At 35.0% G+C, this 25,000-nt stretch overlaps 1 protein-coding gene and 1 pseudogene across 1 annotated transcript; one reads left to right on the plus strand and one right to left on the minus strand.

Annotated features, from left to right (window-relative positions):
* Nucleotides 1-930: 930 nt before the first annotated feature.
* On the minus strand, nt 931-1,576 carry LOC113077756 (uncharacterized protein C8orf59 homolog; annotated as a pseudogene).
* Nucleotides 1,577-2,935: 1,359 nt separating this feature from the next.
* On the plus strand, nt 2,936-9,294 carry LOC113077757 (carbonic anhydrase 2). The gene is made up of 7 exons (XM_026250024.1): nt 2,936-3,233; nt 4,238-4,435; nt 5,143-5,261; nt 5,353-5,445; nt 6,006-6,068; nt 6,171-6,326; nt 7,735-9,294. The coding sequence occupies exons 1-7, from the start codon at nt 3,200-3,202 to the stop codon at nt 7,852-7,854; spliced, it is 783 nt and encodes a 260-aa protein (XP_026105809.1). The 5' UTR covers nt 2,936-3,199; the 3' UTR covers nt 7,855-9,294.
* Nucleotides 9,295-25,000: the final 15,706 nt, after the last annotated feature.

Below are 25,000 nucleotides of genomic sequence, written 5' to 3' on the forward strand. Positions count from 1 at the left end.
ATATAATCCCTTTGATCAATTTGATGAATCTTTTCTAAACAAAAGCATTATTTTTTATTTTATTTTTTATGTACTGATTCACACAATTTATTCACATACACAAACAAATGTCTCATTCATTAATTTTATTTGTTCTCAAACTTTTCTATGGTTATAAACCAGCACAAAGGACTCAAGATAAATGTTGCATACAGGACTTGATGTAGAACTTTTCTCTAAAATGAAAATGAATTCACTTACATTTTAATCATATGGGTTTGGAACCACACACAAGGATGAATAAACACAATTATTATTTGCACCTAAAATAAAAACCTGTAAGCAGATTCAGAATAAAGGTTTGAAGAGATTCTTTCAAGTGCTGTTTTAGTGCTTAGAACTGCAAAAAAATAAAATAAAAAAAGAAGTCAATTCCCCTTCAGCCCACCTTCTATAAATAAAACACCAGCTAACAATCTCAATTCCACTGACTCGACTGGACATCTCTCTTTCCACTGGGTCACAAGTTCAAACATTGATCCGAAGAATATATAAAGCCTGTTACAGCTGACTCAATAAAACAGAAGCACAACTCATTACAGAACAGCTCTGAAAGAATTCAGTCTTTAATGACTTTGTTCTTTATGCTTCAGCAAGCACAGACAAAATTCAAATCCTAAAGAAAATCAGTGCTCTAGGAAAACTTACTAATGTATTTTCTGGACATTAGGCTTGGTTGTGTGATCAGCATGAACTGCGGAGTGCATTTACAAAACCGGTCCTACGAGGGATAGAAATCATGCAAAAAAAACATGATTGCATCTACACGGGGTATATTTATGTAATAAATAATATGGCTGACTGGCAGTTATCTATAACTATTTTTGTTTGAGGATGTTTGTAATGAAGTGTATGTGATTCATCCATTTTTAGCATGTTAAAAATGATCTTCTACAGTTGAGAGAAAAGCTGGGCAGCATTATCCACATTGACAGCTTCTCGTGGAGCTTTCTCTGACCACCTGAATACAGTTTACATGTGACGGTCAACATTACGCATTTACAGCACACACAAAAAAAGTATTTGGACACGAGGCATTAAATGTCAATGCATTTGATAAAAAATGTATTAAAAAAAAACATGACAGTGACATTTAGAGACAAAGAACAAAAACACTTAATGGAAAAACAGCTGATAGAAAGTCAAGTTCCAGATTCATTTGGACATAGTTTACAATTTAAAGCTACGAATAAAAAATAAAACAGGAAAATCTGACCTTCTGTGCTTTTTGGGGTTCACTGGATGTTGATTTTGATATACTTCTGACATCTCGCTGTACTTCTGTGAACATCTGATTTAAGCTCTCCACTTTTTCATTTCTCAAAGTGTTTATCTGTGGGCAGAATATCATCTTTTATATTCCAAATCTCTAGAACTGTGTACAGTCCTGATGGCGCATTACTGATGTAAACAAAACTTGAACTCACATGTTTCAAAGAGGTCTTGACGGGTTTCGCTTTGGTCTTGGGTTTGATTGTTTGTTCGCAACCTGAAATACATTCTGTTGCTTTTTGCCTTTCTGTTTATTTTTTGCCATTTTCCCCTGTAGACCTTCTGATGAAAACTCAACTCGAGGCCGCAATCTGGACGTCTAAAATAACGTTTAACGACTGATCCAAACGCAGACAGCAGACGGAGAACAGTATGTGGCTATATCACGCTTAGATGACACTCGATTCCAAACTAAACGTGTCTAACAAAAAATTATAATTACTTATATTCACGTCGCATCTATTCTATAAACAGAAAAGCGTTGTTTCAACTATCAACTATATTTTCCCCACATCCACGTGCCTGATGTGTGCTTTTTCTTCACTCTACAAGCGCATTATCGCCATCTAGTTGGTGTGGAGAGTACACGAAACTTTAAATAAGGTCACGACGACAACTGATCCAGGCATTACAAATAATAATAAAAAATAAAAAATAAAATAAAATAAAAAATAAACATTGGAACAACATTGGTCAATTAAACTCTACAAATATGACACTGACCTACTCTCAGTCGCAAGAATACAATCAAGGTTCATATTTATAAAAATAATCAATTAAAAAAAATCTAGATTGACGTAATATACATATTAGCTAAATTAATTTGATTAAATAGTGAAACTGTACACACACACGCGAAATGTATAAATTCATATGAGGTCTTCACATATTCTTACAAGAAAAATTTGAAAGCTACATTTGGCCCTTCTTTGAATTTAAACATGAATTTATTAGTTTTTTTGTTCAGTTTGCGGTCAATAGTAGTTTCAACACTCGACCACCAGATGGCAATCATTCACTTTATATTGCAATTTCAGACACAAGTACAATGACAGAGCTTCACAAATCAGAATTTTGTAACTTTAAATATGCATATGCATGAACAGTTACAAATAATATACACGCTATTTATATAAAAAAAGACTAAAATAGCATTGGTTTCAGTATCGGCAGAAATTACAAGCCATATGTATCCTGCAATGTTTATTAAAATCTACATTTCATATTTTTATTCCCTATTATTTATTCTTGAGCCAATAATAAATAGTAAACATAATAATTATAATAGGCTAATAATTACAACATGACACAAATTACTCTGGCTACTAGCTATTAGTGTATTTGTTAGTGATATAGGCTACACATATTAAAGAATTATGTTTGTAATACTAAATTCATTATGAGTAAGGTAGCCCGTTTATATATCTATATATTAAACCTTCCTTTTTCCATATATCTATTTTCAGTTACGGGCTCGCTCTTTGTAAAAAAAGCAGAGTGTTGCGCAAAACCGCCATTCATTCGCTGTGCTAGTGATGAATCATTACTGCACTCATTGTCATTATTACTAGCCTGTCACACTGTCACTCTACGTCACCAGAACCAGCGCGCCACAAGTATCTGATTATGCAATCACAGGATGGTAAAAATGCAATAACATAGCAGCAGATCACAGCAGGAGATTCCCGCATTCCGAGAGAGACGCGGATGGAGAGCGCGCAGGATCGATCGATCTCTCTGTAGCTCCTCCTGCTGCTGATCACACCAATGTACGGTCATGTGAGCGAACAGCGTCCAGAAAGCCGCTATATAAACCCCCAGCTCATCTGGCCGAGGTCACTAACACTGCTTCAGGACACTTGAAGACTCTTGCGGCGCAGCTGTCATAATGTCCAACGAATGGGGATACGCAGACCATAACGGTAAGACCCCTCATGTAATTATGATTTCAAAAATTCATTCGCGTTTTCATAGGATGTGTCAATATGAAATCTATCACAGGTTCTCTATTTTTCCCCTCTGTATCTGCATGTGCCCTCTTTGCAACTGTTCACCTTGGCTACTGCACAGTCAGCACTATCAGTGACAAGTGCAAAATGTACAGATTTTACATATATTATGTGCATAATAATGTATACATATTTGAATTTTTGTGTCAACTGTATGTACTTTTTTTCTTCACACGAATGTGGATTTTTATTTTATTTCATACCAAACGCAGGAAATACCTTAGATACTGTGCAAATGAAATGCATTTTCTTTCCATTAAAATGCACATACAATCATAATAATAATAATTATTCCAAATAATAGAATTAAATATAATTACTTTTTTGTACATTTTGTTTGAACATAAATACATTATTATTATTATTATTAAAGGCAATGATGTAAGGGCATTTTTCTTCTTCACATAATACATTGGTGGACACTGCAATTCAAATGCATGTTTTAAATGCACATTAATATATTTTTATATTATTATTGTTATTATTATGATAGTTATTAAAGGCAATGATGTAAGGATATTTTTATTCTTTAAATACTTGTGGGTTTTTATTTAATCCCAAATGCAGATTATATCTTGGACACTGCATATCAAATGTTGTAAATGCAGGTAAAATGCATGTAAAATATTTGTTTGTTATATAAATAATTAGTTATATTAGTTATTTAAAATATAGGCTACCATTAGTTGTTGTTGTTGTTTTTGTTTTCATTTTTTCTCCGATGCATTTTTAAAAAAAAAATTTTTTATAAAGGCATATATAATATTTGTCTTTTATTTTATTTTGCCTTAAAGGCAAGGATGTAGTTACTGTCAAATTTGCAGAAAGTGGTCTTTAAAATAAAATATTTTGTGCTGTAAATGTTTTTTGTCCCGGATGCATATTGTTTAACCTCTGTATATCACCTTCCACTGCAGGACCTGAGAAATGGTGTGAAAACTACCCCATTGCTAATGGACCTCGCCAGTCTCCAATAGACATTCAACACAGTGGAGCATCTTATGATGAATCGCTGAAACCGCTTCATCTGCAGTACGACCCCTCCACTTCACTGGACATCCTGAATAATGGACACTCCTTCCAAGTCACCTTCGCCGATGATGACGACAGCTCAAGTTTGTGACCTTTTTATAATCAACTAAGCTACGTCTATTCCTGTATTAATCATTAGCTTTGCTTAGGCAGAAGGTTCTTGAAACGACTGCAGTGTTAACCTTGATAATATCTAGAAGGAAAAGTTATATAATGATGAGGCTGCATCTGATACTAATGCAAGTATTACTGCAGTATTACTACTGAATATAGTACTAAACATGCTCTTTCAGGAAGCATTGGAAAACATTTCAGAAGTTGGCGTTTGCTCTAACTACATAGTTAAACATTAATTTACAAGAGTATGCTGTACTAGAGTGTTTAAAAGCCTTTGAATAGACCGTTTGCACACAATTTTTATAGGTTAGGTTTATTTATAGGTTATAGTTGATTTTATTGCATGTCTAAGCAGTTGTAAAGCCTAAAATTAAATGAATGTGAAAATATTAGTGTAACACCACCTTGACCCTTTAGCAATATCATCCTCCAGTGACACTTTTGGTTAGAAGTATGGGAAATCACACGTGTTCACACAAATGATTGCACTGAAGCTGCTTAGCAGTGAATGATTTAAGTGTCCTTCATGTGAACTTTGACAGAATCGGTAGATGGAACCTGTGTAGCAAGTTTAACCATGTTTAGCCTGTTTAACAATTGTTAGCTACTGTATAGAGTATGTAACAGACTTTGACATCACATTCATCATTTTTTCTGTGTTTGCCCACATTAGCTCTGACGGAAGGCCCGATCTCAGGCAAATACAGACTCAAGCAGTTCCACTTCCACTGGGGTGCCAGCGACGACAAGGGCTCCGAGCACACAGTCGATGGGAAATGCTACCCAGCTGAGGTATGACTATCTTGGAAAATTGGGGAAATGAAGATGTGAGATGTTTTCTTTTATCATTAAGTATTAATGTTTCTCATAATCTCAATTTTAGCTCCATCTGGTCCACTGGAACACAGAATATCCCAGTTTTGGGGAAGCAGCCAGTAAGCCTGATGGTCTTGCTGTGGTGGGAGTTTTTCTAGAGGTCTGTATGCAGTTGTACAGTTTTAGAGCCTATTTACTAACCACATCGTCAGCAAACACTGGGCTGAATTCATTAAAACTTTTTTTAGGGGCTATTTTCTAACCACTTTGTCAGCAAACACTTTTACAAATTTACTTAATAGATGCATCACTTTTGCTTATGACATTTATGCCCTAAAATAAAATAAAAATATTGTGCCTAGAGTTTTTTTTTTAATTAGTATTCATTTTTTCATTTTTAGGGCCTATTCACTAACCACTTCATCAGCAACACAGAGATGAATTCACTTAATCGCATCATCACTTTTGCTCATTGTGTTTTTACTAAATAATAATATAAAATTTAATTAAATATTGTGGCTTAGACAGATTCTTCCCACAAATTTGTAAAATTGGGTTGAAGAAAAATGCAAATTTAATTTAAGTCACACATTTAGTCTCATATTTATAAATAATATAAAATAAAATGCAAAGTAAAATTAAAGAAAATATTGTGGTTTAGTCATATTTATGCCACTTTTTTTTTAGTTTAATTAATAAAAATGTTTGTTTTCTCGTCAGATTGGTGCAGAAAATCCTAATCTTCAGAAGCTTCTGGATGCTATGGATGCAATCAAGTGCAAGGCATGTCTACCAATTCAATTACATTTTGTTTTCAGTTTTACTTCATGCTAAATATTGAAATCAGTTCTGCTTCATGGTTCATTTGTGGGTGTTATCTTGCAGGGAACGCAGACCTCATTCACAAACTTTGACCCAACCGTCCTGCTCCCAGAGTCTCTGGATTACTGGACGTACCTGGGGTCTCTGACCACCCCTCCTCTGCTCGAGAGCGTCACATGGATCGTCTGCAAGCAGTCAATCAGCGTCAGCTCGGAGCAGGTCCTGCTTATGACACAATTTATACCAGTAATACAAGCATAGATGTGGAATTTACAAGTCACATGCTTCATAGTGAAGTGTGGCATCTCGCATAATATAGATTTGGATGTGCATCTTATTAAGAACACCTTGCTGACTCAATTAAAAAACACAGGTTGCTTATTCGAACAGGATTAAGATCACAAATTATGTCTATAAAATACAAATGTGTATAACCTCCTTAGGTTGTGTAATCAATGTGAATGAATGAATAAATATCTATATAAAAAAATGTATTTATATACTGCAATCACTACTTAATGTGAGCTACCCAGAAGCATACAGTCTAGAAAAAAATGTATTAAACATTATTACTTGTTTCTTTAGCCTTTAGGCCTTACACTTTCAAAACCATCTCTCATCTGAGGAAATTGTAAGCAAGTGTACAAAACCTTCATAGTCAGTTGTATTTTCTTCTCCATTCAACCTCTGTGGCATCTAGCCCTCATGTGAAAATGAACACAACCCTGTCGAATGTTTACATCACAACTTTGGTTCAAGGCTGGTAATGTGTGCATAACCTCAGGTGGCATTGGCTCATTTCCTAGCTGCCTGTTCAATTATTGACTTCATAAATACAAAATAACTTAACAGGATATTCTGTTCAAAATGTAAGAATGAATGAAAATGAGTTTGCTTAGGACAGTTAATGTTTAACCAGTTTGGAGAACTATTAGCGTTTCCCCAATCCAAGTCAAATCAAGATTATTTATACAGCTTTATATAGTCAAGATCGATTCAAAGCAACAAAGCTGTGAACAGTTATTAACAGGAAAATGTTAATGTTTCAAATTCTGCTGTAAAGAAAATGTCATTATTCAGCTCAAGTCAGTTCAGTGTTGATTCAGAACAGTTCATTCACTGTGTAGTTCATCGATTGTGAAACAAGTTCAAATTAGTGATAAGCAGCTCTACACAATGTTATTACTCAGCTCGAGTCAGTTCAATCTTGATTCAGTTCAGTGAAATCCAGCTTGAGTCAGTTCAGTGTTGATTCAGTTCAGTTCAATGCAGCCCGAGTCAGTTCAGTGTTGATTCAGTTCAGTTCAATTCAGCTTGAGCCAGTTCAATGTTGATTCATTTCAGTGAAATTCAGCCTTTTCCGTTCAATGTTGATTCAATTCAGCTCAAATCAGTTCAATGTTGATTCAATTCTGGGTAATTCAGCTGGAGTCAGTTGATTGTTGATTCAGTTTATTTAAATTCAGCTCGAGTCATTTTAATGTTAGTTAAATTCCATTTATTTCAGCCTGAGTCATTTCAATGTTGTTTCAGTTTAGTGAAGTTCAGCTCAAATCAGTTCAGTGTCCGTTACATAGTAACAGATGCTGAAAACTCATTATTTGTCTTTCTTTCTCTTCCTCTACAGATGAAGAAATTCCGATCTCTGCTTTTTACAGCAGACAATGAGGAGGCTTGCTGCATGGTGAACAACTATCGCCCCCCTCAGCCTCTGAAAGATCGTGAGGTCCGTGCATCTTTCAAATAAAGGACCCACCCCCCGGACCTCACTTCCTCCCCTTCCCTCCCTTCTTTAGCATGATATGCAAACGCTATGCCCCCAGGTCAAAGCACCTTCACCCTCCATGCAGTGATGCTGTGCAACCTGCCAGCTGTCCAGCAGACCAGATGTGCTGTTTGGAGAGTAAAGAGGCTATGCAGGGAATCATGTCTTTGTACTGTCCCTCTCTTTCTTTCTTTCTCCTTCTTCATTCATTAGTGCAAATGCTTGAATTATTAGGACTTAGAATATGGTGCCAATTTTGTATAAGGCTCTGATTTACATGTGATGCATTGACAGACAAGAGGAGTAATATATACATGGGGTATTTAATATTTAAATTGAATATTTAACTATATTTGTATTGCTTTCGAGCAGAGATGACCAAATCTGGACAAAGCTGGGGCCTGTGATGACCTTCATTTTGGCCCGTCATAATATATTTACATTTATGCATTTGGCAGATGCTTTTATCCAAATGACTTATATTGCATTGATGGTATAATTTTTTTTTTTTTGTTCATGCATTTCTTTTTGCACCTCTTTTTTTTCACAGTAGATGGATACAATGCAACATTTATTTTTGAATAACAGACCTCAATCACGTTTGATTTCTGGTCCTTTGTATTAAAGTTTGAGCACCTCTGTTCTATAGACTAGACCAGCATCTCAGATTGAAATGCAAAGGTACGGCAGATTGGCAGATTCCCGAACAGATGCCATCTGTGCTGCTGTACTTCCCTGCCAGGCTGTAATCTCTGGCTGTCTCAGCAGTGCTGAAGCTTAATGAAACCCAATGCACACTGTTATCAGGCTGCAAGGTCTAGAAAATTCCCCTTTGGTAAACGAACACACATGGCAAAACATCCATGTCGGCACGTAGGGAAATAACGCACAAAATCTAGCATGTACTGTACAATCAGAGCAGTTTTGATTTGACGTATTTGTGCCTCATATAGTAATTGCATTTTCCTGTGTGTGTTTCTGAAAGATGTCATTGATTGCAACTGATATTCATAAGATTTCAGTTTAAAAGCAATAGCAATAATTGCATGAAACCCTTATAATTCCTTAATGTGCCGTTTCTTGTTCTATGCTTTAATCTTGGACTTTGAGTTATTAGTCTCTTCAGCTGTATTGCAAAGCGATGCACAAGCAACACAGTGAGTCTTAACAGAAGCCAAAATGCCAATAGACAAATCTTGCAGGTTAAGCAAGGAGGTCAACATCAGCTCTTCTAAAGCACTGGGACCAGGGCTTGTGTCTTATGTTGTGTTTGTAAAGTCAGCTGGTTGGAAATATATTGTGTAATGTGATATTGAATGTATTTTACTTGAATATGAGGGCTTTGTTAAGCAATACTGTTCAGCCATACTCTGTTCTGCTATTTTCAAAAAGGATATTTTAAGTAAAGATATTTTATGCTTATTCTGTGTTGTGTTTTTGGGATGATTAACTAATGCCCTATTTGAATGGTAACTTATTTAATATGAGAACATGATGTAATTGCAGCAGTTATAGATGCTAGGCAATGATTTTATTGCCATCTATTGAATTTTGATGTATGTTTTCTCCATCCATCCTTGCCGAATTACATTTTCAGGAATGAGTATAACTTAATTCCCAACAAGTCATATATATTTATCTGCGAAGGGGTCAAGCTTTTGTGTTTTCATCCAATAGTGTATGTACAGTTAGACTTGTACAAATGTATAAATGTACAAATATATAAATATATGAAAATTTTAACTAAATGACAATTAGGAATTAGGAAACATGACAACTACATGAAACAAAGAAAAATAATATATATTACTAATAATATATTACTAATACAAAAAATAAATAATAATTTATAAATAATAATAAAATAAGGAAATACTCAAATAAAGAGGGGCGGCCCAAGATCTGAAGAATATTGGAGAGATTTGAACCATTTGCAGCGTCTTTAATGATTTAATGATATTGTTGCCCTCCAAGTGGATCATAAAGCCATTAATAAAACCTAATATGCCATGCCGTCCTCTATGCTGTTTCCAGTTAAAATCAGTGGGAGCCAGAGGACTCTTCGCCTCACAAGCTGTATGGCATCATAATTCAATCTCATTTAAATAATTATTGATTTACCTGCCAGCGCAGCATCGCACACTGACGTCAAAGTTCACAGCGAGAGCCGAGGAACAGGATTATGCTAATGACGACACCATGACACACCCCGCTTTCATGACAAGGCGACAGACCCGAGCTCGCAGAAATCAATGCGTTACATAAGAACAGTGTCTGGTGATATAAATCAGAGCGAATAAGCGCATAAATCTCTCACTCATACACATGCCAACAAGCAGCTAATCTCTACTGCAGTAAATCCCAAAGAGCATCCTGGCATGTACACAGCAGTGCGGCATGAAACATGACCTACAGTCAAGGACACACAGACACAGTTTCCGCAGGCTTTCATGCTAATGCGATTCAAGGAGAGCAGGCATATCGTCACACATTAAGAAAGACATATATAAAGACGCAGTTTCAAATATACACATGACATGCCTTTCTTGAGTTACTGTTGCACTTAATAAAATCTAGCTTTGTGTAGTTAATGTGTACTGTGATGCTTAAATGTAAATCCCCTTAATTGAGTAAGAGACCTTCTTTGTGAACACATACACTGTTTTTATAGCTCTCTTTACTGTAAATTGCTCAATAAAGCTGTCATGAAGAGCTTGGGAATATCTGCTCTCTGAGGTTCACATGGCACTTGGCCACAAGGTCCGAGGACACAGTGAAGGCCAAATTAGCAGGTCTACTGTAATTTTAATGTGCAATGCAAAACCACTATTCTGAATCAGTATCTAAGCCTTGTTTTCATGCAACAATATCTATTTAAATCTGTTGTGTTTAAACAGCCATAAAACAAATATGTTTTTTGTTCTTATTATGATATATGTGACCCTGGAGCACAAAATCAGTCTTAAGTCGCTGGGGTATATTTTTAGCAATAGCCAAAAGTACATTGTGTGGGTGAAAATTATAATTTTTTATTTTATACCAAAGATTATTAGGATATTAAGTAAAGAGCATGTTCCATGAATATATTTTGTAAATGTCCTACCATAAATATATCAAAACTAGATTTTTGATTAGTAACATGCATTGCTAAGAACTTCATTTGGAAAACTCTCAGTACTCTCAGTATTAAGATTTTTTTGCAACCTCAGATTTCAGATTTTCAAATAGTTATATCTTGGACAAATATTGTTTTATCCTAACAAACCATACATCAATGAAAAGCTTATTTATTCAGCTTTCAGGTTTTGTGGTCCAGTGTCACATATTATATTTAATTGATCATGGTGCAGACAGATGTAATAAAATATATGTAAATATCTTGTTTTTGGTCTCATTTACTATGGATAAGAATTTACGAACTGGCATGAAAATGTCTGTTCAACATATTAATAATACTGCCTCTGAATGCATTTGACCTCAAAAAATAGTGGCCTCTAAGCAGGGGATTTCTCACTGAGGTGTTATCTGAAGGAAATAGTTTTTCTCAATAACTTGTGGTATAGGATATCTTAACAGCTTTGATCACAAGATAACTACTAATGCTACATCTTCTAAAAATCCCACATAACTTTCCTTTCTCTATAGAAAGATCTACTTTGATCAAATATATACTTGGCATCTTTAAGGTCAAATAAACCTACATACAAAGGATAGGAACTTCACACATCACTCTTATCTTGCACTTGCACTGTGCTTTCAGTTGTGTAGGCATTATAAAAATAAAAATAAACAGTTTCCATAACCCCCGAAACAATATATCATAATCAAAGAATTATATAATCTTTTAAACCGGTTTAAATAGCAGGTGAGCTATAAGCGGACTCTGAAATTCTGAACATTCACTGGAGGTTCATTTAAATATTCAGTTAATTTGATACTGCTTCCAGAGAATAAAGATTAACCAACTCAGACAGCCAGTGTACTGTAACTAGACCAGCCAAGCTTTCTCTTATCTAGTTTCTCCTGATAATGTGAGCTTGGACTTCAGCAGACACTCTCTCCATCCTGGCCAGAGCACAGAAGAGTTAGTGTGACAGGAGGAGAGTGTGTCACCTGAGACACCACAGTTCGCTTTGCAAATGGGTCACCTAGGAACTGCTCACCTTCCTTAAATAGATGAACGCACAGCTCCTGACTGCAGGTTAATGCAAACACAGGAACCAAATAGCCTAGAAAGTACAAAGTTAGTATATGAATAGTTCACCTTAAAATATCAGTTCTGTCATTAGTTGCTCACCCACATGATGAGCTGTGAAGCTCTTTCTTCTGCAGAGCATAAAAGGTGCTTTTGGAGCAAGGACTATGGATGTCATACTGAAAAAAATAAATAAAAAATAAGAAATCAGCATAGAAGCTTCATAAACGCGGCCTACATGACTCATGCAGCATATTTAGAGTCTTTCAAAGACGAACAACATTTATTGTGTGAGGAACATATTGAAATCAAGACACTACTGGCAAAAACATTACTTTTTCGTACATTGGTGCTGTAGTGTTAAGAAAAATGTAAAAAAAAAACTTATAAATGTTTACTTTATTGCACTTTATTTATTTGCATATTTGTTCAATTGCAATACATACATGACCTTTACTTTTCTCAAAATTATTATTGTATATTCTATAGGTTTTAAAACAGAGGTATGTTGATAAATATATAATTTTTTTTGGCTGTTGACAGTGTTCTGTGATTTATGGTGGTGGGGGGGGGGGTGACATATCAAAACTACTTTTTGGAAAAACCTCTGACTCTAGTACCTCAACAAAATGAAACATTTTTAAACTGGCTTTATACAATGTTTATTTAAATTATGCAGCCAACTATGTAAATATTGTGATATTTATAAATTTTAACCTATTAATGTGCATTTTATTCTGAAATACATTATTCATTAAAAAATCACTCAAAGCTGTCACAAAAAAAAATGACGGCATATTTTTAAAGAAAATCTGTAATGCTTTAGATTTGTAGGTATTAGGTAGGGGATCTAGAATATGGTTATGCAGAATAATGCATTAATATTTGCTTTGTAAGTTCTAATAAACATCCAAAATTCTAGCAATATGCATGCTAATAAGCAAAAAGTCAATAGTGAATAGCTTCCCTAATCTAAAGTGTTACCAGAAAATCGACAGAAGAAAGTGTCACACTCATGTTGGGAATGAAAATAGAGTAAATGATGACAGAATGTGGGTGAACTATCCGTTTAATGAAGATAAATGATGCATTCTGTGCTCATTTTTCCACAGTCTTTCATCTACCTTCTCATCTCCTCTTCAGCGTGTTGCAATGCAGAGCAAGCGTCTATACTCAGATATGCATCGCTAGAGTTTCTTTTTTAGCCATCGGAGGTTCAAGTTCCTCACATTACCACCTGTTGGCATCCGTCTAACCTGCACCTAAAAGTTCATTGCAGATCTTGTCTAAATTTGCCAGAATCACCACCACATTTTATTGTCCCTCCGCCTCTGATGTAAGCACATCTGTACATTCCAGAAAAAGCTTGCATGGCACATGCAAGACATATGCTGTGCATTCACCACACATACGGAGACACTGAAATGAAAGGATTCTGAAATTATTGGAATCAATCTTCATATAAGGATTATTTCTAAAACAGTTCAAATCCTCATTCCTGGAATAGATTAAAATAGGACAGATTAAGTCAGAACAGGACACAAGATAAGATCAAATACAAACCTGTAGAGACACACTCTAAAAAAAGGAAATGGGGATAGATGTTGTCTGTTAGTGGTGTTTATTCACGGGCAACAATATAACACGATATAATACTTATATTAAAGTTATAGCTCCCTCAAAAAAGTTTTCTCATTTACTTACCTGTTTAAATCTCATCACTTTCTTTCTTCTATAAAACACACAAAAAATTCAATTTCAAGACAAAGTAATACATATTAAAGCTTTAAAAAAGGCAAATAAGTGCATTAAGTATGAAAAAGATTTAATATATGCTGAATTAAATTCCAACTTATAATATGCTTAAATGTAAATACAGTTTTACATTTCAGAAACTGCCATTATCAACCTGGTGAATTTGGAGAAAACAGATCCTTTAATTTCTTGACTTGATCTGAACTTGAACTGATGTCAAAATATTGAAATGTTACACTAGTAGAACCAAATTTCAGTAATACATAACATTAACCAATGGCAGTGAGTATACACCCAAAACATTGTAAATAAGAACAGTAACATAACTTGATTCGGTTCTTTCTGTGTTCATAACCACTCAAATAAAACAATTATTCACTAAATATGAGTTCACTGTGATAATTTTCATTTGTCAGCTTGAGTCATAAGGTATAAGCTGACCTCAGAGTTGCTATAAGGTCCAGGAAACTATACAATTAAAAACTCAGTAACATCAACAGTGCAACATATCAGTTATGAGGGCTTTCATGTGGCCGAGTTAAATAAAATAAAGTGCAAATACAGAGTACACTAGCTGTACATTTATGTTGTTAAATAACACTGATCAGCTAATCATGTTGTGTTTAAACAGAAATGATAAAGCTCTAACGCACACACCTGCAGAACCTCGGCCGATACGTGGGATCCTAAGAATGCATATGCTGTACATTCACATATGGTACAATCACCATAAATGGGCCATCCGGGATAGAGACAAACACAATGAATCCTTAAATAGCTAAAACATAACAAAATGAGGAAACAACAGCTCACTGTTGTCATTTTCCTAAGAGAGTCTGGCGGTCTGAGAGCCGTCTGATGCGGAACTGTTTGAAAGGAAGCACTACACTGAAGTTTCATATTCTCCTACGTGCCAAAAAAAGGGTAACAAAATGTCACATGTAGCTGATGCATCACTAAATGGTTGCAACATAGTATTGAACAGTATTTTTGTGCAAAAACATGCATCTTACTCAATAAGAACCTATGAGAGAAAAACATGCTTTCAATTTAACAAAACATGCTTTTTTAATGCATAAAAAATAGGCTTTTGTTACTACTTATTTTGCCTCATTCACACATACACACCATTTAACATTGCACTATTACTGCCAACAGAAAACAGGAAAAGCATGTTTGTGTACATTTGATGTTTGTGTACATTCGATGGTTGAGTTATAAAAAAGTCATGCAAGTGCATTAAAAACAACTGGAATATAAGTGTCATTTCTTCAGAAATCATGGAAACTAAGATTCTGTGCAAAACTCAGTAACATTGACAAAGCTAATGAATCAGTCATGAGGGCTAGTTGTTTGGACAAGTTAAAGCGAGTTCACTAGCTATAATTTCTTTTTAAACTGGGCACACTTTGTTTTCTTTTTCCGATTCACTAAAAATAAATTAATCATTAGAATCATTCATTTGGGAGTCAAAATTCAATGCTCGCAGTGTATGTACTTGATTTAATAAAAATAAATGAATTATTAGAATCACTGGAATCAAACTACAATGGTCACACTGTGTGTTTTTGATTCACTAAAAATAAATGAATCATTAGAATCATTCGGTTTGGAATCAAACTACAATGGTTGCTCTGTTCTTTGATTCACTAAGGAGAACTGGCTCATAAGAGTCATTCTTTTGGGAATTGGACATCATTGGTCACACAATATGTTTTGCAATGCATTTTGATTCAGTAGCAATATTGTGGCACTGTTGAAAAATTAGGAAACACTCTCAAAAATATTTGAATACAACATTCTTTTTGATTCTGTGTACAAGTGCATGCAGTTTCTCTTGCTGCAGTTTCAATAAGGTCTCAATATGAATGCGCTCAGCAGCACACTGCAACAACTTACAGCAATAACCATTCTCATTTCTAATTTCCTCTTTCTTGACATTACCAAGTCATTCAGTTTAACAAGTACTCACTGTCAGGTGACTTTTACTATCGTCCCTCATGGAAACATTTAGTGACCAGAAAGTGACCCGTAGGAGCTCAATGTGGATGAAGATAAGAGCTAATCTGTCTAAAGCCTACTACCATCAGATGAAACAGTGATATTTTTTTTTTTTTAAGAAACTTAAAAAATGTGCTTATGATAAGGTGACCAGACATGCCACTTCTCGGGGATACATTATGCCGACGATTTATAAATTGCTGATAGATTGTTGTACGACATCAAAGTGCCAGAGCAGAGCAGATGGCTCCTTATGCTTTCAAATAGCTCTCATGGTACATTGATGTCATACAACTATCGATCTGTGCAGCGCAAACAACCAAAACCTGGTTATTTTTAGGCAATTTAGAAATCCTGGGCAGGACGTGTGGCCAGGAAGAGGCATTTCTGGTCACCTTAGCATAAGATAGTTAGTGGAAGATGGAGATTATGGTTTATCATGGTTTTCTCATGCACAAATGCATCGATTCACTTCAGAAGTCCATCATTACCCCCCAGAGCCATATAGAGCACTTTTTATGATGGATGGATGCAGTTTATTTCACTTCAAAATAAAAAATCTCAACCCCCATTCACTGCCACTCCAAATCTTGGAAGAGCCAGGTCATTTTTTTAATAATGACTCCGACCAAATCCAACTCCAATCCTTTTAGTTGCTTGTAGTGCGGGCAGCAAAAAAGAAAATGACCTAAAACATATGAAATCCAATCCAAAAATCAAGCTTACAAACCCAGATCCAACATCAGTCCTGCTGGAAGTGTTGTGGATCCCTATTTGCTGTTATTTATTTGGCAGATGCTGTAATCCAAAATTACTTATATTGCATTCAAGATTATATATTTTACCAATTCATGCATTCCTTAGCTTTGCCATTACAGCAGGATTATTTACTCTTTCAGATGCAAAACTTTCTTGACCATTAGCTACGGCTCAAACTACTCTAAATTTACCAATGAAAAAATCATAATGAATTTGTTGACTGCTTATGTATTCAAATATACATTCTCACACTTGCTACATTCTACACACTCACACATTTCTGACTCTCTTCACTCACTTTAAAAAAGTTGAAAAAGCTGCTTGATTCATGTCCTTATCAGATGAACACAAACATCCCAACATGATAATCTCAGTAAATCAAACTCTGTCGACAAATACAAGAATGCATTCTGTCTCTGCATGTAAGTCAAATCAAGTTATATAAGTAGACAATAGAAAAAGGTCACAGACCAGCACTATGGAAACCTAGATGTTGCCAATGCAAACACAAATACCCCGTCCTCTCTGAAATCAAAGCAGGTCGTATTAGACATGCTGATTGTCATCAGACTTCCTCCTTGGTGATCAGGCAGGTCTAAGAACATGAAAGTTCAGACAAACGTTCTGCAGTCAGCTAGCATGTATCAGGCTGCTTGGAGTCTGTTCATAAACATTCATGAGACAGTAAACATACGGTTTGTGATAGGAGCGATGAATACACATCCTCTAAACACATTGTGGTGTGATGTTTCTGAAGACAAAGTCACTGTCTGTATTTACAGACACAGAAGTAAGCGGCCCTCATGCGATTCCTAAAGATTCCTATCTTTTCTTTGACCTGTCACCTCCACTGTACAAGCAGCAAAAAATATTTACACTAAATATAAACGATTACATAAAGTTTAGCTGAAGGACAGAATCATAAGCAAATATTCCAAGTAAGATGTCAGTGGAGAATGACATGCACAGAAACAGAAAACAAATTATAGGGAAGAATGACAGACTGATGATGAAAGTCTTTACTAAAGCCATCAGTCTGCATTTCCTTTTTGTATCTAAACCATATTATAGTCCCAAAAGAAGCTTATTGAGTAACAAAGCCTTGCATTATTATTAATTTGGCTATTGGTTTAATGGCTCTAATTCACTTTGCACATTGAGCTCAGCTGTTTTCCAGGTAAATGAAAACGGCCAGAAATCCACAATAGCAAGTCTTTGGCCTCTCATTAAAAAACAATAAGGCTCATTGTGAAAGATGCCGAGTTAAGTACTTCATGAGGCCAAATAGTTCTTCTGTGCAATTTCATTGCAGATCTCACGGTAGATCTCATTATCTTTATATAGAACTCGGAGCAATAAGCATCTTACCTAAATCCACATCATTACGGCATATGGAGGCTGTTCCAACCCTTCACAACAGTATCCGCGGTGTTAACTGAACATCTCGACACAGTTAACAAGATTGCATTACCTGGTTAATAAGAACAGCAGATACAGCAGGATTAGAATCACATTATACAAGCACATTCATTTTTTTATTTTAATACACTATACATTTAAATTAGATATTTATATTTCTTGTGAGGAGAATGTGAGATCTGAGGAAAGGTGTTTGCTCCTCACTCGGTTAGACCTTCCTGGGTAATAAAGAGATTTGTACTGTATATATACAGCTACCCATAATCCACAGCATGTGCCAGATGCAGCATTATTCATTGCTGAAAGATGTGGTGCATGTGGGTTTAGAAACAGCAGCTGTTTGTCCCTCTCAATATATCTACCTTTACTTTTTTGTCTCATGTGCTATTTTCTGACAGAATGGGACTGATAAACATTAGGAAGAACGGTTTTGCTTGGCCTGCTTCCTTTGACTTCTAATTTAGTCACAGGAGAACAGAGAATAAAAATATCGGTTGTATCAGAACACAGCAGGATATTGAAGGAACATTTCAATATCAGTACACAGTCATTTTAATCTCTGACAGAAAAACGGCAATGAAATTACAATGAATTATGCAGTAGCAGTATTCATGGCTGATGAAGTGTTGTTCTATCCATGACAAATGTGCTAATTGTGGGATGCTAAAAAGCTCATATTTGGCAGGAACACAATAGTGCACCACTGGGTATTTTATCCTAATGTGCACAGTGAGGCAAGCTTGAAAACACTAACAATATCATGATACTGAGTGAATACAATATTTATGTACTGTGGTGTTTACGTCTTCTCCTATTTACCATGGTCTCTGGACTATGGAAGTCCTTGAAGTACCATATAAATAATATGGTAATTGTTTATTACAACTATATCATATTACCAATGTATTATATCTTGGACATATTCAAATATCCATTTATAGACACTGAAGGGATTTTGAAGAGTACAGGGCCAACATACTGATTTTAACATACTAAATTGCGCCCACTTTGAGTCAACTCCAAATAAAAAAACCTGAAATTTGCATCATGAACTTTTGAATACAATTATGAGCACCAGATTCAGAACTCACATTTTAAAGTGGACAATTGTTCTGGTCTGTTTCTGACTACCTGTAATGATTAACTATACAGTAATTGATTTGGAAAAAAAGAAAAGAAGGCAGTAACTATATGGTGATTATTTCTAGCAGAACAAATGTGACCTGAATTGCACACAGAATAACTTCCAGAGAGATCAATAGCGTGGGGTCAGAGTTTCCTCCCTAACAGCAAAATACCAGGATTAAAATGGGGAATCCCTTTACCAAACAACTATTTTATGTGAATAACTAATGTCATTTATTGCTTGAGGTACACCAAAATTTGTAATATTCTGAACAGCATCACCCTGATATGGCTTCAATAATTAAAAATAAAAATATATTAAATGATCTGCCAGTGATCCTCTCTTAAATTATGTGCTTTTCTCACAGGCTTTGATTTAAAAGCAACTAATAAGCTATTCGGTACAAAAACATAAGCAATCCAAAAATAACTTCAGAAAAAGACAATAACAAAATACATGGACTGTCTTGTCATTTTTCCCCTGTGAGTAACAGAATAACTTCGGATCTTTTTGAGGGCTTCATCTCACTATAAGGGTTGGTTTATTTGTTCAGAGACAGGAAGAGCAGTGCATTTCCTTTCGATTAGCCCAGAGTCTTCACACATGACTAACATCCCCCACTGACGCCAGTGTCCCGTGTGTCCTACACCCAGAGGGAAATAATCTCAACCCTGACTCTGAACCTATAACCTTCTGGCCAAAATATATATAATCCATAATAACCCTTCCTCTAGTGAAAAAATCCCATACATCCCTTGCTGTCCTATCACATCAAAAACCACCAACATAGTTTTTTTTGGCCTGCTTGATTTATGCATATTTCCCTGCTCATTCAGATTACTTTTTTCCACAGGAGAAAACATTATTATTTATAAACAACTCATATTTTAGAAAAAAGAAAAAAATTGAACTATTTGAATCTGTCTTCATGATGGTTTTGTTTTTTTGTACAAATATTCAGGTTTTCGAGTAACAAGATGTTCATTGATATGGAGTCCTGTGGATTACTTTTTTTAATCAGCTGTTTGGCCCTAAATAACATCTAGCATGAACATACTTTGCAGTTCCTCTGCAATGTTATTCATATTTTTCAGGTAAAGGTGATAAAAATAACAATTTCAGCGGCCAATGCAGACATTGAGGGGTTTTTTTTCCTACTGGTTACTAAAAGTGCACAAATTAAACACCACAATGACAAAGTGGTCAACAGCTCTTCCCAGCATGGACTGCCTATGCATCACCCAGAAATAAGGGAAAATAGGAATGTAGTAAGATATGTAGAGCCCTCATCAACTTAAGCAAAATTTTAACCCATTTAAGTATGCAACAACATGAACAATTAAATTCAAGTTTATTTGTATAACGCTTTTTACGATACAAATCATTGCAAAGAAACTTTACAGAAAAACCAAGCAACTTAATATGGGTAATCAAACCTTATGAGATTCATGAGGCAAAGGAATCTCGAGGTAGTGACTAAATGATTGAACTGTGTGATGGGATATAGTGAGACATATCTTAATCACCATCACACTGTACACTCGATCTGTCTGAACATGCTACTTAAGGGTGTAAACCATGAGAGGACATCAAAAAAGTTGAAAAGGACATAGAAGCTTGACCCATAATACAAATGTATTATTCATATAACCCACCCAATCGTCTCAATTACATCTCAGTTCAGCAAAGCCAGACTTGTCCAGAAATATCCCTGTCTGAGGGTGTGACCCTGCTGAGTTATACTCTAGCTCAGACCTGCTGACCTATGAAATCACTGTAAATCCAGCACATTAGAATTACTACATTACATTCAGAATGCTTCACAAAGAGAGACTTTAAACTCTCAGTGATGCAGAAAGCCAAAGCCACATAGGTAGAACAGAACCCCTTATAGCACAAACACAGTCATTACGGTATGAAGGTGACCTGTTCTACCTAAAGGGTCGAGATCAACAGGAATTAGAGCTGGTAATTTAATCTCAGGAGAACAGAGATAGGGTTGGGAGTTGCGTCTGGGACATTTCTATGACACAAGACAACAAAGAAAGTCGGCGGCAGCTAAAACTTAATTGGATTTTCTTGTGTTTGATGAGTCTATAGACTCATGGAGACATTACAGGAAAAAATACTTTATTATCTCAATTGACATTGAGATTAAGATGAATTGAGATCAACTGAGATTAAGTGGAAATTACCTAGAAGAAGAGCCCATATTACAATTTTCAGAATCATTGTTTAAAACTTTACTCTGATTTCCCAAGAGATTTACTAACATTTCAAAATGTCAAAATACACAACCAATTAAATGTTTTTCAATTTTTTGATTAATAATTAAATACTTTAATTCAGCAAGAATGCATTCAATCAAGAATAATGTTACAAGCATTTTTGAACAAATGCTGTTGTTTTGAACTTTTCAGTATCACACTTGTACAAAAACGCTTAGCAGCAAAAGTGTTTTCAACATTGATAGTAATAAAAAAAAATTCCTAAGTATACAAATCAGCATTTTTGAATGATTTCTGAAGGATCATGTGGCACTAAAGAGTACTAATGATACTGAAAATTCAGCTTTGATCACAGGAATAAATTATATTTTAAAATATATTCAAACAGGAAACAGTTGTTTAGAAATTTTTATAATATTTCACAATATTACAACATTTTAGCTTTATACTCATTTTTGTCCATTTTCCAAAGGAACGACAGTTGTTACCTGAAACATTATTCATAATTCAATTAAGCCTCCTCAGCAATGAGAGCAATAAGTCCTCAGGAGATTGCTGGTTATTCCCATCAAAAACAACATGATCCAACATGATCTAAAACTGGGAATCAGGTGCCTGGAAATCACTGAAGAATAAATGATTATGTAATTCAGACACTTTTAACTTAATCGAAAATTAAAATACCCACACTGTGTGTTTCCGTGGTTCATGGGGGTGATTAATTTCTGTGAATTTCTCAGATCAAAACAGGGACGATTCAAAAGACAATGGGACACAATGATCAAACCAGCAGTTTCTGTTATACACACAAGAAAATGTCAACACAGGTACCTTCACTCAAAAACAGTGATAGAGTTTCATAAAACGGCAACGAATGTCACTCATCAAGGGATTCAGAAGGATAGAGAAACACAAGCGACATTATGCAGAAACACACTAAAATCTGATACAGGCTCATTACATTTCTGTTGAGACCAGAGAGTTGCAAAAGAAAGAAGATAAAGACAAAAGAAATTCTAAGGCAATGTACTTTACAGAGAAGCTAGAAACAACTGCTACAACATTACTAATGAGAGAGAAGAATATTGATTATAAAATACTTACATTTAAATCAATGCCTAAAAGTATCAATCAAAATGTTCAGTGTAATTGATAAATAACCCCATTCTTGTGTGTGCTGTCTTTTTTGTGTTAAAAACAACAAACTCTGTTGACGCTCATGTCATGCATGAAGAGGTACTGGCTGCCTAGAGTGTTCAAAATCAGTCACTTATGAGGTCCCTTGGTAGGCAGCTGCCTATGTAAGCAGTACGCAATTAGCCTTTCTTTATATCAACAGATTTATAACCATCAGTTTTTTTGCCTCCTCTTTAGGGGTCTATGGCTGCATATGAAAAATCGCCAGAAGTAGTAGCCTTAGGCATGGATACTTTTTGCCTAATCTTAGAATTGATGAAATAATCTTATGAGTAGTGATTTCAGATTAATTAATTTTTTTCACAAAGGCTACTATATTATAGCTGCTAGTGAAATATGTGATTTGGGATAAATCATATGGCTTTGTGAGGAATAGCATACTACCATACTATAACCTACTCCTTTTCTCTAATAAGTAAAGCCTATATACTGTGCACAGTATGTACATTTTAGAATAATTTTACATTAGCCAAAATACGCAGACATTCAATGCACCTTAACTATTTAATCCTAATGTGACAAACCAGATATAGCCAAATATAATTTAGAATAAAATTATAATTCATAAAAATATAGCAATACTGCTATGTTTATCGCTGCATATACTATTTTGAAGAGAAAATACTAGTAGTCAGTAAATACCGTGCAGTATTCAGTAAAAATAAGCGTGTGTTATTTTTCAAAGATTGTCTGTTTAGACTTTAATTTCCTTGAAAACAATGTTTTCACTCAGGTCCTGTAATTCTACAGCAGCCACGTTCTTTTTTTATTATGAACTGACACACATCGTGTTGACAGAGCAAGCAAAAGAAAAAAGTCCCATATTTAGTAGTGCACAGTAACTAATTATATAACCGAGTTAATTGGCTGGCCCGGAGTGTAATGGTCAAAATAAAGCAACGCTATTAAATTTTATATTCCTACTCTTTATATTCCTCGAGTCAGATAAACCATACTGAGGTAACAATGCATTGTCGTTTTAAGGCACATTGATTAGTCCCATAATAATCACTCAAGATCAACTATATTCAATGAAATCTAGTAAGTCACATTTGTAAAGCGTTCTCCAAAGTGAAGGTGAGTGAAATTATATTTTTTATGGCAGCTTCGGGTGCTCTAAAACTCAAAGTTTGGCCTTTAATGTGTCATCGTTGAAGTGACTATTAATCAGAGTTGATTTAATTATAGCTCTCTCTCCCTGTTAGTCGTACCGTCCCGTTTCAAATGGTGGAAGGAAATGTTTACTCACACATTATCATGTGATGCCTGACAACGCACTTCCTGTTAAGATAGCAAAGTGTGCTTTGACCGGTGTTGAGGTGTGTTGACATTTAAGGTGTCATGAACATTTATAGTAGGCTACACAAGTAAACATTTGCGGGTACGTGAATAATAGTTAACTAATAAATCTCCACACGAATAAGATTGAAGTAAAGGCAAACATTTTAAACAGTAATAGCTACTGTCCCCTGGTGGCATGCGACCATCATGTATCATGCGATATGCATTAAGTCAGCCTTTAATTTTTTATTTAAGCTACATGCAATGCATGGACAGTGAAAAATAATTTTCCACTAGTCATCTACAGATTAGCCGTGCAACCATATATACGCACAATTAAACGTATGTATATAAATGCAGTTATATAAATGTTAAATGTATATGGAAGATGTCATTAGTCCGTGCAGTATTTCATTGCATCTACGCTGAATTACAAATAAGATTGTGTCACTGCGATGTGAGGAACTTTGCAGTAGTGTTGTAGCCTATGTTAGACAGGCTTATATACTTTTTATTCAATGTGCCTTACCACAGCGTGAGATGTGGTGCAGTTTCTGAGAAACATTTACAGTTCAAATCTCACCATCACTAAAGTGTAGGTGGGTTGGAGTGAGAGCGAAATAGAAGTGTGTAGAAGCCAAAAATATATGATGCAGCGGATGGCAGTATATTTAAAATTTTAGTGAAGTTGTGAATTAGTGAAACAAATTAAGGAATGACAAGGTAGTCTTTCTAGAGAGTTTTTACTGGGTGATCTTGAATAATTGTACATGCTTAAAAATTCATTTGTTACAGGACATGTTGAAAATTAAATGGAGATCAAGTTGTGAAACACTGACGTCAAATTGTACTCAAAGTTATGAAGTTTATGCCAACAAGTGCTGCTGTCATTAAAGCAAATGTGGGTTTTTTAACGTTTATTATTATTATTATTATTTAATAATAATAATAATAATATAATTATTGTAAGTGCAATGCATCGACTTATTTTTTCCTTATTTAAAATGCAAGGTAGAAGAATTATAAAAATTTCAGTCCCTTGTATAAAAATGCTAACCTCAAACTTTTAAAGCCTGCTTATTTCTTTACCATGAATCTACTGACATCTCCTGGTTAAAGTAAGAATTTCGTCAACTAGTCATTTTTAAATCTTAAATATTCCGGTTC

This window comes from Carassius auratus, unplaced genomic scaffold (assembly GCF_003368295.1).
Source record: "Carassius auratus strain Wakin unplaced genomic scaffold, ASM336829v1 scaf_tig00023198, whole genome shotgun sequence".
Lineage (NCBI taxonomy): Eukaryota > Metazoa > Chordata > Actinopteri > Cypriniformes > Cyprinidae > Carassius > Carassius auratus.